The sequence below is a fragment of the Phyllostomus discolor genome, chromosome 7 (assembly GCF_004126475.2).
Source record: "Phyllostomus discolor isolate MPI-MPIP mPhyDis1 chromosome 7, mPhyDis1.pri.v3, whole genome shotgun sequence".
Classification (NCBI taxonomy): Eukaryota; Metazoa; Chordata; class Mammalia; order Chiroptera; family Phyllostomidae; genus Phyllostomus; species Phyllostomus discolor.
The window spans coordinates 81,907,370-81,924,572 of NC_040909.2; the positions used below are offsets into that span (position 1 = coordinate 81,907,370).

General features: G+C 36.8%; 1 protein-coding gene across 1 annotated transcript in view; it reads right to left on the reverse strand.

The window, feature by feature from the left end:
• Positions 1-8,289: 8,289 nt before the first annotated feature.
• The window catches only part of SNX16 (sorting nexin 16), a 38,826-nt gene continuing 29,912 nt past the window's right edge, over positions 8,290-17,203 (reverse strand). The window contains exons 6-8 of the mRNA XM_028518908.2: positions 10,940-11,076; positions 10,288-10,407; positions 8,290-9,591 (exon numbers count right to left, since the gene is read on the reverse strand). Coding sequence (XP_028374709.1) covers positions 9,495-9,591; positions 10,288-10,407; positions 10,940-11,076 — 354 coding nt within the window. The 3' untranslated portion in view covers positions 8,290-9,494. The remainder of the gene's footprint in view (positions 9,592-10,287; positions 10,408-10,939; positions 11,077-17,203) is intronic.

Sequence of the window (17,203 nt, forward strand, 5' to 3'; positions counted from 1 at the left end):
ACTACACAGCAGGAAGAAAGAGGGAATTCCACCTTTTAGCAACAGCATTGATGCAGCTGGAGACTATTATGCTAAGCGAAATAAGCCAGTCAGTGAAAGACAAATGGCACATGATCTCACCTATAAAAGGAATCCAATGAACAAAAAAACTAATGAGTGAAACAGAATCAGAGGTAGAATCATGGAACAGACTGAGAGCTGTTAGTGAGGACTGAAATAAGGTGAAAGGATTAGTCAAAGAACATATATGAAGGACCCATGGACATGGACATCAGTGTGGGGATTGACTATGGGAGTGAGGGGGGCAGGCTACCTGGAGGGGGGCCAAGGGGAAACAAGTGGGACAACTGTAATAGCATAAACAGTAAAATAAATAAATGACATGTCTATTTGTTTCATGCATTTGCACTGGAAGTTTCATTTTAACCCTGTATTGTAAAAATTTGCAAGCATCACGAATGAAACAATACTTACTGGAAATATGGCAGACGCAGGATGTTGAGATTTCCTTATGTTTGGCTTTGTTCTTCTGTTGACAGAAAATGCTGGGAAAATGAAGATTTGAGGTGGGAAAGTGTCTAGAACAGTCAATGAACTGAAAAAAAGGCTAGTATGGCTAGTGAATAACAAGAGGAGTGAGTGATGGATGCAGTTGAAGAGCTAGGCTTCAATTTATGTTCACCTTGGGTGCACTAAAAATGTATTTCCATGAAAATATTCAAACAGATTCCACCATTACTGAGACTACTAAAGATAAGAATATGGATAGTATACTATTGCAGGTAGCTCTTTTTTCTTTCCTTGAGTCTCCTGTTGTCTTTTTAGAACAGAGCTTGGTGGGTACTGACTGGCACACATATCTTTACATGTGCAGAGTTGCACATGGCCTCACAATGCACCCTCACACCCATGCTGACCTGTGGCTGTAGTGCTATTTCCAGGTCACAGGTGATATCAAGTCATCTGCTAAGCACCTCACTTGTTCTTTCTCATGCACTCCTGTCAATGAACCACATTTGTGAGCACTATTACTAACCCTACTTGAAATGAACACCAAGGCACAGAGAGGCCACATGACTTCCTATTAGGTAAGAAGCAGAGCCTAAACTCAGACTTAGGTTTGTTCAGTTTAAAAGTATATTCTCAAATAGAATCGGATTAAGAGGCAAGTGAGCCTGGAAGGTTCCAAGGTTCCAAGAATTGGAGAAAATTAGGAAATAGACAGGGGCTATGGCAGAGATAGGAGGCAGAAAACCTTAACAGACTTTTGGAACTGAAATAGGACCATGTGGGCTGACACCATGGAGGGCAGCTGGCAGTGTGAAATCATGGTGGGAGGCCATGGATGGAAGTCTGAATCTTATAGTGCTTATTAAATAATATGGGGAAATGTTGAAAGTTTGTTTTAAAAATTTTTTTTTTTGTTGTTCATGTATAGTTGTCTCCATTTTCCCACCACCACTCCCCCCAAGCCACCCATCTGCAACTTCCACCCTCAATCCTACCCCCCTGGGGCTTTGTCCACACGTCCTTCATATAAGCTCCTTGGCAATCCTTCCCCTTCTTTCCCTTATTATCCATTTCCCACCTCCCCTCTAGTTACTGTTAGTTTGTTCTTTCTTTTTTAAAAATATATTTTATTGATTATGCTATTACAGTTGTCCCATTTACGCCCTTTACTCCCCTTCACCCTGCATACCTTCTCCCACCTACATCCCCCCACTTAGTACACATCCATGTGTCATACATATAAGTTCTTTGGCTTCTACTTTTCCCATACTATTCTTACCCTCCCCCTGTCTATTTTCTCCCTACCATCTATACCACTTATTCTCTGTACCTTTTTCCCCTCTCTCCACTCCTCACTTCCCTGTTGATACCCCTCCATGTGATCTCCATTTCTGTGGTTCTGTTCCTGTCCTAGCTGTTTGCTTAGTTTGCTTTTGTTTTAGATGTGGTTGTTAATCATTGTGAGTTTGCTGTCATTCTACTGTACATATTTTTTATCTTCTTTTTCTTAGATAAGTCCCTTTAACATTTCATAAAATAAGGGCTTGGTGATGATGAACTCCTTTAACTTGACCTTATCTGAGAAGCACTTCATCTGCCTTTCCATTCTAAATGAAAGCTTTGCTGGATAGAGCAATCTTGGATGTAGATCCTTGCCTTTCATGACTTGGAACACTTCTTTCCAGCCCCTTACAGCCCCTGTAAGGTCTCTTTTTAGAAATCAGCTGACAGTCTCATGGGAACTCCTTTGTAGGTAACTCCCTCCTTTTCTCTTGCTGCTTTTAAGATTCTCTCCTTATCTTTAATCTTGGCTAATGTAATTTTATGATGTGCCTTGGTATGTGCTTCCTTGGGTCCAAATTCTTTGGGGCTCTCTGAGCTTCTTGGACTTCCTGGAAGTCTATTTCCTTTTCTAGATTGGGGAAGTTCTCCTTTATTATTTGTTCAAATAACTTTTCCACTTGTTGCTCTTCCTCTCCTCCTTCTGGTACCCCTATAATTCGGATGTTGGAATGTTTAAAGATGTCCTGGAGGTTCCTAAGACTTTCCTCATTTTTTCATTCAAAGTATTTCAGTATCTCACTGGAGAGATTTGGTGATTTGGACCAGGATGATGGCAGTGAGAATGAAGAGAACTGGATAGAATTAATGTATAAGGAAAGTCATCCTCTAGCCTCCCAACCTCAGAATACACACTTAATTGACCAGCCACAGTTTTCTATCTCTTCTGTAAAATGTACTCACTGACACCCATGACATATGAATAATCCTGTCTGGTCAGTCTTGCTTAGAACACCTGCACACTCCTGTCTCTCCATGTCCCACCATCAAGAGAGCTGTATGGGTACCGCTTACTTGTCTTATTTCTGAACTTGTGTATGCTAGCTGTATTGAAATGAATTCTTAAATATAGTTGTAGCATATGAAACAATGACATATGAGAACAAGTGATAATTTCTAGGGAAAACCAAGTCAGATAATTTGGAAAGACTTGGTAAGAGGCAACATAGCAGTGCAGAATTGAAAAAAAAAAGTAAAGGCTGCTTTCTGTTACAGATTCCTTCATACATATCTCATGTCTTTATACTACAGAAACCAAAGGTAGGGATCAGAAAATGCATTAGGGGTTTGGATTAGTAAGGGACACACAGGACTTCTAGTTAGTGAAACAACACTGAAGAAAGACCCTGAACCTCTATCAGAATATTGGCAAATGAATCTACACATGCGAGCATTAAATTACAGTAAACATTTGAGGTGCATCTCATGGTTGTGTGGAGTCTGAGGCAGATACCGACCCGCAGTGTCCGCATCATTATGGATGAAATGAGACATTCACAGGGACTATCAAGTCTGGTGGAGGAGAAGGGACAGCATGGCTTTTCTCTCAAGGGGAGCAAAAGCCTTGGCCCTTGCCATGACCGGCTTTCTTGGGTTTCTTGTCACATTACATGGTGGTCCTCATTTACTATGCACAGGTTTGCTTTTGGTGGTTACCTTTTACATAAAACAAAGGAGGCAATGCCGCTAATCACACCACAAAAGAGGGATATTTGCAAATGAAAAGGCAAAAGTGGTTTGAACTGGTTACACTCATCCTTGGAAGGCCTAGCATGGATTTTAGGAAGTTGCTTTGCAGTAAATGTTCTCAATTCAGGGTGAGGGAGTTTTTTTAGCAAGAGCAAAACTGAAAGCAGCCTAGGCACCTTGCAGGCCTGATTCCCCACAGGAGAACCTATTCCTGGGTGTGGGTCCTGTGCATCTCTGAGTGGGAGCTGGGCCCAAGCCAGGAAGAATGGTCTCCTACAGAGTCCACTGTGCTTTGGAGCTGGAGTTGATACACTGGGTGAGAGGAAAAGAACAAGGGACAGTAACACTTGTCACTTACAGAGGTGGGAGCTGACTCTCCTGTTCAGCATGCCCATCTAGTCCACTTTTAAGAAGCAGCTAAAGTAGTAGACTTCCACTTCTTGTCAATCTTTGCCTCCTTTGCAGGTCTCTTGTCTCAATAATCCATCATGAATGCCTATTACATTTCCCACAATGCTGTACACTGTGCATTGACCAGCCTGTATAAAAAGCTACACCACTCTGAACTCCTTGAAGGGATCACGTAATTCTCAATAACTTTTACAACCCAGAGCAACACACAGTGGATATTCAATGTTTGTTGAATGAACAAATGAATGAATAGGCTGTTTATTTTTTTGTCAGGATGGGTGGGGTAGGACAAAATGGTGGCTGGACTACAATCCATCATAGCGGCCGAAACAAACATGGCATCTGAACTACAACTGGGAAGAGATGGCTGACGTCAAACCAGGGCATGAAGAGAACCACCATTGATATGTTGCCGCTTTGTTCAGAGGGGACCAATCCCCAGCCCCCACGAAGAGGGCTGACCAGAATAAAACCCCACCTTATTCCCTGCTCGGAGTGGCCTTTCTCGGCACTCCCCCCCCACCAATCCCCCCGCTGCTGTGTAGGCTGGGGTGGCAGGGGGACCTCGCCCGTGAGTGAAAAGCCCGTTACAAAGCTTGAGACTGCCTAATTTTGTGGCTGATTAACATTTATTCCTCAGCAGAGCCTAAGAAAACCTATCAGTTTTCAAACAGAAATATCTTTGTAAACATTTAATGATGCTACATCCATCCTTTATACACTGAATGTTTGTGTTCTCCCAAATTCACACGTAGAATCCCTAAGCCCTCCATGTATTTGGATACGGGGCCTCTAAAGAACTAATTAGGGTAAATTAGGTCATAAGGGTGGGGCAGTGACCCAAAAGGACTGATATCCTTATGAGCTTGCTCTTCCTAAATGCACTGGAGAAAGGCCTTGTGCCACACAAAAGGTCAGTGTCTGTACCTAAAAGGAAAGCCCTCCTGGCACCAGCCTTGCTGGTACCTTAATCTTGGACTTCCAGCCTCCAGAGCTGTAAATGTTCATTGTTTGAGCCACCCGGTTTACAGTATTTTGTTATAGCAGCCCAAGCAGACTATAACATAGCTGTAGAATAGATTGTTTTCTCTTTCATACCTGGTTTGCCAAAAGAAGGCTCAGAAGCAAGCATGCTCTGGTATGTATAACGGGTGTTTTATCTGCCCTTTAATTTCAAGAAAAAGAAATTTCTCCTTTAATGTTTTGTTTGCTAACAAAATATACATTATCACCATAGTAAGAAAATCCTTTTTTCCCTTCTTTTTTAAAATTTATTTTTATTGTTGTTCAAGTACAGTTGTCTCCATTTTTCCCCCACCACTCCCTCCTGTCCCATACATCCCCACCTTGGGACAAAGGAAAAAAGGGGAAGTGTTGTCAAGGAACGTATAAAAGACACATGGATAAAGCCAAAGTGCGTAGGATCAAGGATGGGAGAAAAGCCTCCCCCACCCAGCTTACAATCTACAACCCAATTTGAAGATAGCTTTTGTGTTGGCACAACTAATAAAAGATTGCAATTATAGGGCTTAACAAGAAACTGGCCATCTCTGTGATTCTCATTCTTCCCTCACTTGTCACACCTTTTTGCCAAGTGGCTTCCACAGCACTACTGGGCAACATCTGAAAGAGGGGAAGTCTCACAGCAGCCGTGTCTACCTTCTTAAAGGAAAAGCAAGCTATTCCAAAAGCTTATAGCAGCCTTCATTTGTCTCATTGGCCAAGGTCATGTCACAGGTTCAATTCCAGCTGCAAGGGGCTGAGAAATGCAGTTAACCTTGAACAACATGGATTTGAACTGCACAGGTACACTTACATGTGGGTTTTTGTTGATAACACGCCCTTCCTAACCATGTGTTCTGCACGTGCAGATTCAACCACCATGGATCAAAAATAGTATTTTCTGTTTGGTCTTGTGAATCTGCAGGTGGGAAGGCAAAAATACTTTTAATTCTTGGTTGTTTGAAACTATAAATGTGAAGGGCTGGCTACAGACTCAAGAGTTATACGAGGATTTTTGACTGATTTGGTTTGGCAACTCTAACCCCCACATTGTTCAAGGGTTTAACTGTACTTAGTTAATCCAATTCTGATTTTGGGGGCAATGCAAACATCTGTTGGGTTAGTCCTTGTATGGTGTTTGCTGAGCAGGATCTGGAAGCCCAGACGTACAGATGAGTTAATCCTAGAGGGTCCTTAAGTTTACCCTTGGTTCCCCCCATGGTGAGTTTGCATTTTACATTTTAGCAAAGGACTTGAGCCGTCATCTAACACTAATACATCTTTGACTACAGTTGAAAATTCTACCTATCATCACCTGTCTCTGTTACAATAAAATCCTAGCTTTCATCAGAAAATACATTGGCTGTACTGTTTTTGTTTGTTTTGTGTGGGGACAATGACACTGTTCCAATTTTGTCATTAAGCAAGTGGCAAGTGGGGTCCATTCTAATTTGAGGCTATGGTGAAAACCATCATCTGAGTTTCTCAGTATTGTGCTCTAGTGAAGAACCTACCCAGAACTTCCCACTAGCCAGCATATCTAAGCCTGCATCACACAGGCTGTTCTCACTTAAAGGCATCTTTTAAAGAAAAGAACAATTGAGCTTTGTGTGATTACTGGCATCACTTAATGGTGTAGTTAGGTGTGTTAGTACAGGCTATAACACGTTCTTACCACATGTAGTCTAAAATATTCAAATTTGGGGCTTTATCAGAAAAAAATACTTATTTCATAATAGAACTTAAATAGGGAGGGTAAATTGGAGGTTGGAGAAAACAAAGTAGGAAAATAAAGTCATGTTTACTATGAAAAGCTGTAACTCATGAGGTTCCATAAAGCAGGCTACAGGTGACTACAACTGGACTCAGAACTGACCAAAAAACACAACAAGAAGAAAAGACAGTAACAGAGTCTATCACACTTAAAAGAAAAGTAGTCAGCTGTTCAGGAGAAGCACAGGTTTACTGGAGTTGAGACCTGAGAGATCTTTTTCACATGTGATACAGCTATCAGCTTTAGAGACACATTATTGAAAATACAAGCTTTGATGACTGTTTTTACTAATAGAAGTAGACAACATAGAAAAAAAGCACAATGCAAAAAAAAGGTAATTCTGTGAAGAGTCAAAATGTGGATCAGATGTGAAGCTCTGGAAATATCCCAGAGGGTAAGATTTAGATTTCTTGTATTTCCTAGTTGGGAATACAAACTTGTTTTAACACAATCCAAAAACTAAGTTACAAAATTCGTTTCAAAACCAAATTATTCTTGGACCTAAGGACACAACGTTCTCTATAATGTCACAGACAATTGAAGTAGACTACATAGATTATTTATCTGAGGAACATGGTTTTCTAAATAAATGTGCTTTTAATAGCTAATCTTTATATGGCAGAGAGATAATACAGTTTAAAATGCTACATTTTATGGTTGTACTATTTATTTGTAAACTTCATTTTTCAAAGGTTAAAAGATTACCCACAAAAGAGTTTTCTGTTTCAGTTATGTTCAATTGTTTAATTAATGTTGGTTACTTTTCACGAAGACTTAATATAAAGTGTAAACTTAAAAACTCATTACACATCTGTGAAATGCAGCAGTTAACTACAACTAAATTTACAAGAATTGTAGGGATGGGAAAAAGAATGTAGAAACTGGAGGGGATAGTATTCAATACCTGAATAACACACCTACTGTTGTACTGAAAAAAATAATTTATTAAACAAATATAATACTGGGAATAAAATGCATTATAAAAGTAAAAAAGTAAATTCTAAATATAAATAACACTGGCTTTCCTAATTAACAAGAATTTTTCTTCACTCATTCCAAACTTTAATACAATCTTATGAAAGACCAGATTTTGAAACTGTATGATTTACTTTAAAACAGAAATGTAGTGTTATAATATCTGGAATTTAGCATAGATAATCATGTTTTATTAGATTAAAAATTAACTTAAATGATTGTTCTTTTTAAACATAATATAATATTTTGAAAGATACAAGTAGAACAGTGTGTTATGTTTTCTTTCTTTCTCCCATGCTACTAAACACATTTCTGGTACACTTTGTGGAAAATACTCTGAGACAATGCATCCCTGGGGCATTTTTGACAGAAGACTTTTAAAATTTTGGTATTCTGGTAGTCTTCTTTTTAGATCAAAGATGAAAAAAAGCCATTGGATCTGTTGATCTATGTGAGTTAAATTTTAGATAATGACATCTTAATACATTCATCAAGATATTGACACACTTTTAGATAGTGAGGGAAAAAAATGAAGCTTGTTATTTTATTTCCCCAGCAAGTTTTCCTCAGGTTTTAAAAAGTATACAGAGTTCAATATATCAACTAGGATCTCAAAATGCTAGCGTTATTATGATGCTTACTAACAGCAATATGCAAAACAGTAGAAATAGAAAATGAATAACTCCACACTATAAAAATGAAACAAGGCACTTTTGACAACTGTACACAAAACAGAAATGAACACTTTTTTATAAAGCTAAATAGGCAGACCCCAGGAGACTTGTAAAAAGCGAAGTACTGAAGGCCGTACGTAACTCTACTCACTAAAGAAATTCACCAATTCAACTTGGCACGAAAGACTTTAATTACCATAAAGTGCATCACTTGGCTAAATATATTAAAAAGAAAATTGCCAAGAACAGAATATAGCAACATATTTATACATATAGACATGCAATGCCAGGAGTCTACATAGCTAGGAACTCTGTGTGTGTGTGTGTGTGTGTGTGTGTGTGTGTATGGCTTTTTATTTGTATTTTTTTGAATAACTCCTTATTTGCTTAGAATCCATAATGTATTTTCAAAAGAGTATGCCTTGCTTAGCAAAAGAGGTAGCGTTCTCAAAGAGGCAAACTCAATGATTCTATAGGTAGAGATTTAAGATAAAGATTATGTAGAAAATAAACAAGTATAACAATAAACCAGGACACTTATAGTATTTTGATATTAATGAATTAACTTTTAAAATCAAGGCTATTTTAGCACTTTAGTTATATTATCACAGCTCTTTCAAATAGTTTTCCTTTGGTACTAGAAAGTTTTCTACTTTTAATAGTAGCATTCTAAATAAGCAGTTTTTATTTTGAGATGGTAAACATTTCAACATTTAAAACTTAGTTCTTTACCAACTAAATCATGGCAGAGACACAAAGAAGTATATCTCAACCAGACGGTGAGAGCAACATGCAATAAATTTCCATTTGACTAATATAACTGGTAACATAAACACACATTGGTGGTTTGGAGCAATATACTGACAAAAAAAACCAAAATAATTTATGCACAGTATTTAAGGATGTGGGTCTTGATAGCAGAACTCTAGATTTTTTTTAGTGTATTAAATCCAAAGGTTGAATAAAAGACAATTTAAAGTATCAGTGAATATACTTCTTACCCCCATAACTTAAAACACTTTCCTTCATGTAAACTTTATACATGTGCATTCTCGCTATTTTCAGTAAATAATCTAAAGCTGCTGAGATGTAGAAAGGGAAGGAATGGCTATGATGGATTAGTCTTCTTCTGCATGGTAAGCCACTTCTGCTACTTCTACCTCTAACACAGAATTTTCAGGTTCACTAAAACTTAAGCATGACTTGTCATCAGCTCTGCAAAGAAAGAGAAACACATCACTGTCAAGGCTGGATGCATGCTATTACCTTTAAAAATCTCTTATGTAAAGAATATTTAAATATTTAATGAAAAAATATAATATAATGTAATATTTTTCACTTGTCACTGCCAAAGAACTTTTAGAGATATATTTTTAATTCTATCAGCTCTTCCAACAACCATTTACCAATAAAAATCTAGTTTGTGATTACCCTTACAAACATGAAATTTATTGTCATAATTATAGCTTAACAATTACTGGTAAAGTATTAATAATTAGCTTGGATTTATAAGTAATAAAAATTCTATGGGCTTTTAAAAATACTATTTTTGTCATTCCTATCATGTAGGTAGGGTAGTGGCTATTACAGTGTCCCACATTTTGAATGGAAAAAGACTGACATTGTGGGAGATTAATTTGTCAAAATCCACAAAATTAATTAATTGACTCACAGCCCAGTTAATTCAGACATAGATTCAAATTAGGTATTTTTATAAAAACTCTTAGAGCCTACCTGCCAAAGACTCAGTGTTAATGGGCAGCCTAGAATACCTACAGTCTTTCTCTGTGTGCTCAGCAGATTCATGATGCAACAATAAATGACTGTGTAAGAGATACTCTACTGAGTATTATAACAACTTCCCTCCAGTTATTCTGATGATTAGGCTATAATAAACTAAACATTATATACCTGGATTCTTCATCCAAGAATTCTTGACCAAACTGAAGTACAGGGGCATCCACCTTTAGGATCTGTTCACCTTCTGTACCTGACAAGTGCAGTGACTCCTCAGGTTCTAAACACAATGCTCTACAAGTAAATTACAGTAAGTTATTTTCCTATCAAATGTCTTCTTGAAATAATTATGTATGTTTATTGTGAATATATGTAGCTTTCGTTGTCTTCAGCTGTTAAGTCTTAATATAGTCATATGGCTAATAAATTGCTGACTGGGAGTGAACAAAAACATTATTATTTATGATTAATTTAAAATGATTTCAGCAGCAATTCAGTGCATGCTGATGAGAATGCAAACTAAAACTGTGTATGTGAAAATTTGGCATAAATGCCTAGAAACAAAGCTGTCATTTAAATAGGTTAAAATGAATAATGTTTATCCTGTTGAATAGCTAGAGGCTTAGTATCCTGAAGTTTCCCATCCTTCAAATGTTCAGTCTCCTAAATAAATAATTGAAAAATAAATTTTCTCAATCTACAAGGAAGGACATGAAGAGTCCATGACTTTTAAATTAGAAATCTCCTAAAGCATATTAAATACAAAGGGTGTTTACCCTAGAGTAGAGAGTTGACTTAGAGTAGAAATCCAGGTATTGAAACACACCTGATCCTTTTCTCTAGCATCTCTATATGTAGTTGCTTCTCACTGAGCAGTTTCTTCAGTGACTCCACCTCTTTTTGTTTTTCAAATAATTCTTTCTGAAAACGGTAGTTTGTCTCCTCTAAAGTTTCACAGAAAGCCTTAAAAACAAACAAAAAAATCTTATGTAGAAAAAGAATAAAATTAATTATGTATACAGTATCTTTCTATTTGTATTAGCTCAGTGATAGTAAACAGAAATGGTAAATACAAAACAACATACCAACTAATAAATATGCAAAAATCATTAACAAAGGATCAATAAATTAGAATATAATAAAAATATCAATTATGATGATAAATCCTACAGCTCTCCTTAGAAGGTTAAGGAAAGAATTTAAATCTTTACTGAAGGAGTTTAAATAAGGAGAGCTAAGTAAACAAAGATCTCATAAAGGTTCATTACTGTAAAGAAGTAGTCTACAAAATCATTCCATCAATTTATTATAATTCCCCCCAAAATGCCAGTAGGATTTTCCATAAAACTCACGTTAATTAAATAATCCATATAGAAGAGTATATAGCTAAATTAAATAATCCATATAGAAAAGTATATAGCTAACTTAAAGAAGAACAAGGCAGGGAATACTTATACTGCCAGATACAAAGATTTGCCAAGTATAATAATTAACAAATTATAAACTCAACAAATTAGAACATTTCACATCATAATCAATGTACAAAACCTAAACGCTTTTCCCTTAAGATAAGGAAGAATACAGGGGTGTCCACTTTCACCACTCTTATTCAACATAGTACTGAAAGTTCCAGCCACAGTGATTAGCAAGAAAAATAAGTAAAAGGCATCCTACTGGAAAGGAGGAAGTAAAACTGTCATTATTTGCAGATGACATTATAGTCTACATAGGAAACCCTAGCAGTGGTGTCTAATCTGCAACCCGCAGGCTACATGAAGCCCATGATGGCTGTAAATGCAGCCCAACACAAAATAGTAAATATAGTTAGAACATTATGAGGTTTTATTTTTGTGAATATATGTTGCAATATATTTAATGTGTGGCCAAGACAATTCTTCTTCCAGTGTGGTCAGAGATGCCAAAAGGTTGGATATCCCTACTATAGTCTCCAACAAAGAACTACTAGACCTAATAAGTGAATTTGGCAAAATAGCAGATACAAAGTCAATATTTAGAAATTGATGGAATTTCTGTACAGCAAAAATGAACTATTAGAAAGAGAGATTAAGGAAAAAATCCCATTTACTCTAGCAACAAAAATATGAAGTGCCTAGAAATAAATTTAACCAAGGAGGTTAAAAACCTGTACATGGAAAACTACAGAACACTGAAGAAAGAAATTGAGGAAGATACAAATAAATGGAAACATATAACGTGTTCATGGATTACAAGAATTAACTTCATTAAAATGTCCACACTACCCAAAGCAATCTACAGATTCAATGCAATTCCTATTAAAATAACAATGGCGTATTTCACAGACTTATAACAAATACTTCAAAAATTTATATGGAACAAAAATGATCCTGAATAGCCTCGGCAATCTTGAGAAAGAACAGAGTTGGAGGGATCACAATACCTGATATCAAACTATACTACAGGGCCACTGTAATCAAAACAGTATGGGACTGGCATAAGAACAGACACATATATTAATGGAACAGATAAGAGAGCCCAGAATGAAATCTATGTATCTATGGTCAACTAATATTTGACAAAGGGGGCATGACAGCTGCTTCAATAAATGGTGCTGGGAGAACTGGAATGGTACATGCAAAAAAATATAACTAGACCACCAATGTACACCATACACTGGACTAAACTCAAAATGGACAAAAGACTTAAATATAAGTGGTGATACCATAAAGTCCTAGAGGAAAACATAGGCAGTAAAATTTCAGATATCTCCCACAGCAATCTTTTGCTGTTATATCTCCTAGGGGAGGCAAATAAGGGAAAAAATAAACAAATGGGACTATATCAAATTAAAAAGCTTTCGCAGAGCTAAAGAAACCATAATCAAAATAAAAAGGGAACCAACTATATGGGAGAACATATTTACCAATGACGTATCCAACAAGGGTTTAATCTCCAAAATATATAAAGAATAAATATGACTCAACACTGGGAAGACAAACAATCCAATTAAAAACGGGCAAAGTACCTGAATGACACTTCTCCAAGGAGGACATACAAAAGGCCTATAGACATATCAAAAAATACTCAACATCACTAGTTATCAGAGATGCAAATTAAAGCCACTGAGATACCACCCCACACCTGCCAAAATGGTTATCATTAATAAATCAGCAAAAACAAGTGCTGGTGAGAATGTGAAGAATAGGGAGCACTGTTGATGGGAATGCAGACTGGTGCAGCCACAGTGGAAAACAGTATGAAATATCCTCAAAAAACTAAAAATGGAACTGCCTTTTGATACAACAATTCCACTGCTGGGAATACACTCCAAGAATCCCAAAACATCAATTCAAAAGAACTTATGCACCCTAATGTTTATAGTAGCACTGTTTACAATAGTCAAGTGTTAGAAACAGCCTAAGTGCCCATCAGTAGATGAGTGGATTAAAAAAGTGTGGTATATTTACACAATGAAATACTACGCATCCGAAAGAAGGAATTGCTACCTTTTGAGACAGCATGGTTGTGACTGGAGACTATTATGCTAGTGAAATAAGCTAGCTGGTGAAAGACAAAATACCATATGATCTCATTTATAAAAGGAATCTAATGAACAAAATAAATTAACAGGCAACACAGAACTAGAGACATGGAATCGTGAACAGACTGACAGCTGCCAGAGGGGAATGTGGAGACAGAGATGGTGTACATAAGTGGAAGGGATTAGCAAAAAATGTGTGTGAAAGACGCATGGACATGGACAAGGACAATGGTTTAGGGAATGACTGTTGGAGCAAGGATTGTGAGGGGTGGAGGAGGATAAGGTGGGAAAAATTGGGCCAAGTGTAATAGAATAAATAAGTATAATAATAAAAAAACAAATAGAGAATCTCAATAAGAAAACTACAGAATGACAAGAAAAGAGAAATTATGGATTTGAAAATTAAAATTTTAATTGTAAATTAAAATGAAAAATTAACAAGAGGGGCTCAACAGCAGATGGAGATGTCAGAAAAAAGAATTGGTGAACTTGAAGATTGATCAATATAGACTCCAACGTGAAAAAAGAGAACTAAATGAAGAAAAATAAACAACACTGAAGAAACATGTCATACAATACAAAGTATACAAACATATAGGTGGGTAATAGAAATCCTACAAAAGGAAGTATGAAACAAATAAGGACTGAAAAATTACTTGAACAGATAATGGCCAACACATTCCTAGGTCTGATGTTGAGCATTAACCTGCCAAAACTAAGAAGCTCAATGGTCCAAAGAATGATAAACACAAAGAGATCTATGAGGTTAGTCCAGAAAGTACCCAGCCATGTCCTATAAAAATAGACACATTTATTGAAGAGGATACAAGATATAAGAAACAATGTACACAGAACAATAATGCCTCAGTCTCTTTCCAAGAGGCACTTGGGGACCTCAGACAGATCTCCCAACTGTCATCAGCTATCCTGTCATATTTTCCTGAATCTCAATGACAGTCTGAAATGTCTTCCCTTTCATAAGTGATTTTTGTTTTGGGAAAAGCCAGAAGTCACAGGGTGCCAAATCTAGGTGGAGCAGGGATGAGTTAGCTGGGTGATTTGGTTTCACCAAAAAACTGCAAGAGACATGATGCATGAGCAGGAATATTTTTGTGATGAAGCAGCCAATCACCAGTCGCCCATAGCTGCAGCCTTCTGAATCATCTGAATAGTTTCCATGGAGGAATGTTGAAGGTTGATGCAAAATCTGATGCAGATTCATTGCTCTACTAGTTCAGTCATTTTGAATGTGACAGACATAGTACACATGCTCACTCAGTGGTGTATACTGTCGCCATTGACTACTAGTACAGTGAAGTCATCTTTGTTCACGCATATGCATTCCAGTTCACTCTCCTTGGCTGCCAAGTTACATCATAATGTTGCGCAAACCATTCTTGTTATTTTAACAATGGCTGGACTTTTTCTGGACAGACTTCATATGTATTCATTTACCTTAAAAACAGTCTCATTGTGAATGACTGATGACGTTATTTAGTATATTCATTATTGCTACTTTTTTTGATTTACATAACTTTTTTCTTTTAAAAAATCACCCAAGAAAATCTCAGATTTTTATACTTCTCCTTTCTTTAAGGAGAATGATGCAAGTATATGATCCCAGACAAAAATAAAGTTAACATGCCCCTCCAGTATGTCCCATTATCAGCTGAAGGCTTGCGCTTCCTATTTCACGATGCTAACATGGTTGTCTTTTTGAGCTCATTGCATGAACTAAGCTTAAGCTCTTCCTCCATGAATATGTGGAGAGTACATTCAATGGCAGTTGCTGGCCATGGACAAGATGGTGAGCATGTGTTTTCCCTTTAGCTCTATCCCAGAGTCACTGCAGGTACCCAGAGATAGTGTAGGATTATTTTGAGAAGCGCAAAACAGGACCTCTATGCAACATAGTTTAACTATCATGAAGGCCTCAAAATTGGAGGCTGTAGATACTCTGTAAGGAGCCCAGGCTTCATCACAAGGCACTAACTCTGTTGACCTTTCTGGTCCTCACTTTCCACTTTTGCAAAAGAGGATAATAAAGTAACTACTACATGAGGTCACTCTGAGAATTAATGTATACCTCCATCTGTGAAAGTACCAAGGCCATAATGACTCACCATGTACATGGGAGCAGTAATATAATTAAAAGATGACTTTTCACCAGAAGCAATGGAGTCCAGAAGACAATGGAATGACATGAAATAGTGAAAGAAAAAAACCTATCAAGTAAACTATGCTTTAAAAATGAACATTCTAAACCCTGGCCTGTATGGCTTGGTTGGACATTGTCCTGTGCACTGAAGGTTGTGGGATCAATTACTGGTCAGGGTACATACCCAAGTTGTGGATTTGATCCCCAGTCAGGGAGCCTATGAGAATTAACCAATTGATGTTTCTCTCTACATCAATATTTATGTCCCCTCCTCTCTTCCCCCTTCCTCTCTCCCTAAAAGCCACGAAAATATGTCCTCAGGTGAGGATAAAAGAAAAAAAAATGTTCTCAGAAAACCAAAGACTGAGAACTTGTTTCCAACAGACCTGCCTTACAAGAGATAGTACATAAAGGCTTTAAAGCTGAAGGGATTTGAAAGTAGATGATAACACCAATCCACAGGAAGAAAATAGTAAATATATGAATAAATATAAAAGAGTACATAAAATATGTTTTCTCATCATCTTAATTTGTTTAAAAGACAAAAGGCTGTAGAAGGAAATAATTACTATACTGTATTGTTATATTTGTAACATATATAGATATAAAATATATACTAACAGCAACACAGTGGGGGGGGGAGAGGATATATTGGAGCCAAGTGTATAATTTATTGGAATTAAGTTTTATTCTGAAGTAGTGTTAAGATGCATACTACCAATACCTTGAACAACCACTAGAAAATTTCTACAGAGGAATCAAAATAGTATACTTATTTATTTCATACAATGTTAGGCAGTTAAGCAGAAAGGAGACTGAAACAGATGAGAGATATGTAAAACAAATAGTAAAAGGCAGATATGTCAGACTGAATAAATGCCCAACACCCCACTATATGCTATGTACAACAGACAGACTTTAGATTGAAAGATACAAACAGATTGAAAACAAAGTATGGAAAAAGATATACCAGTTAAACAGTAGTCACAAGAGGGCAATAGTAAATAGGACTGTGTGGTACTGATATGAGGATAGGTAAGTAGATCAATGAAGAATATAAAAGTCCAGAAGCAAACCCTTCTATTGATAAAGGTGTCAACACAAATCAATAAAGGGTAGTGACACAATTATATATCTATAGGAACTTGATACTCTTTTCTCACACCTTACAAAGAAATTAGCTTGGGATAGGTCAGAGACCTAAATGTAGCAGCTTCAACTCTAAAATTTCTAGGAAAAAAGTAGGAAAAAATCTTTGTGACCCTGTATTAGGCAAAGAGTTCTTAGGATATAGCACCCAAAGCATAAGCCATAAAGTGATAAAATGAACTTCACTGAAATTAAAAACAATAGCACTTCAAAAGACCATTAACAAGATGAAAAGACACGTACAGACTGGGAGAAAATATTTA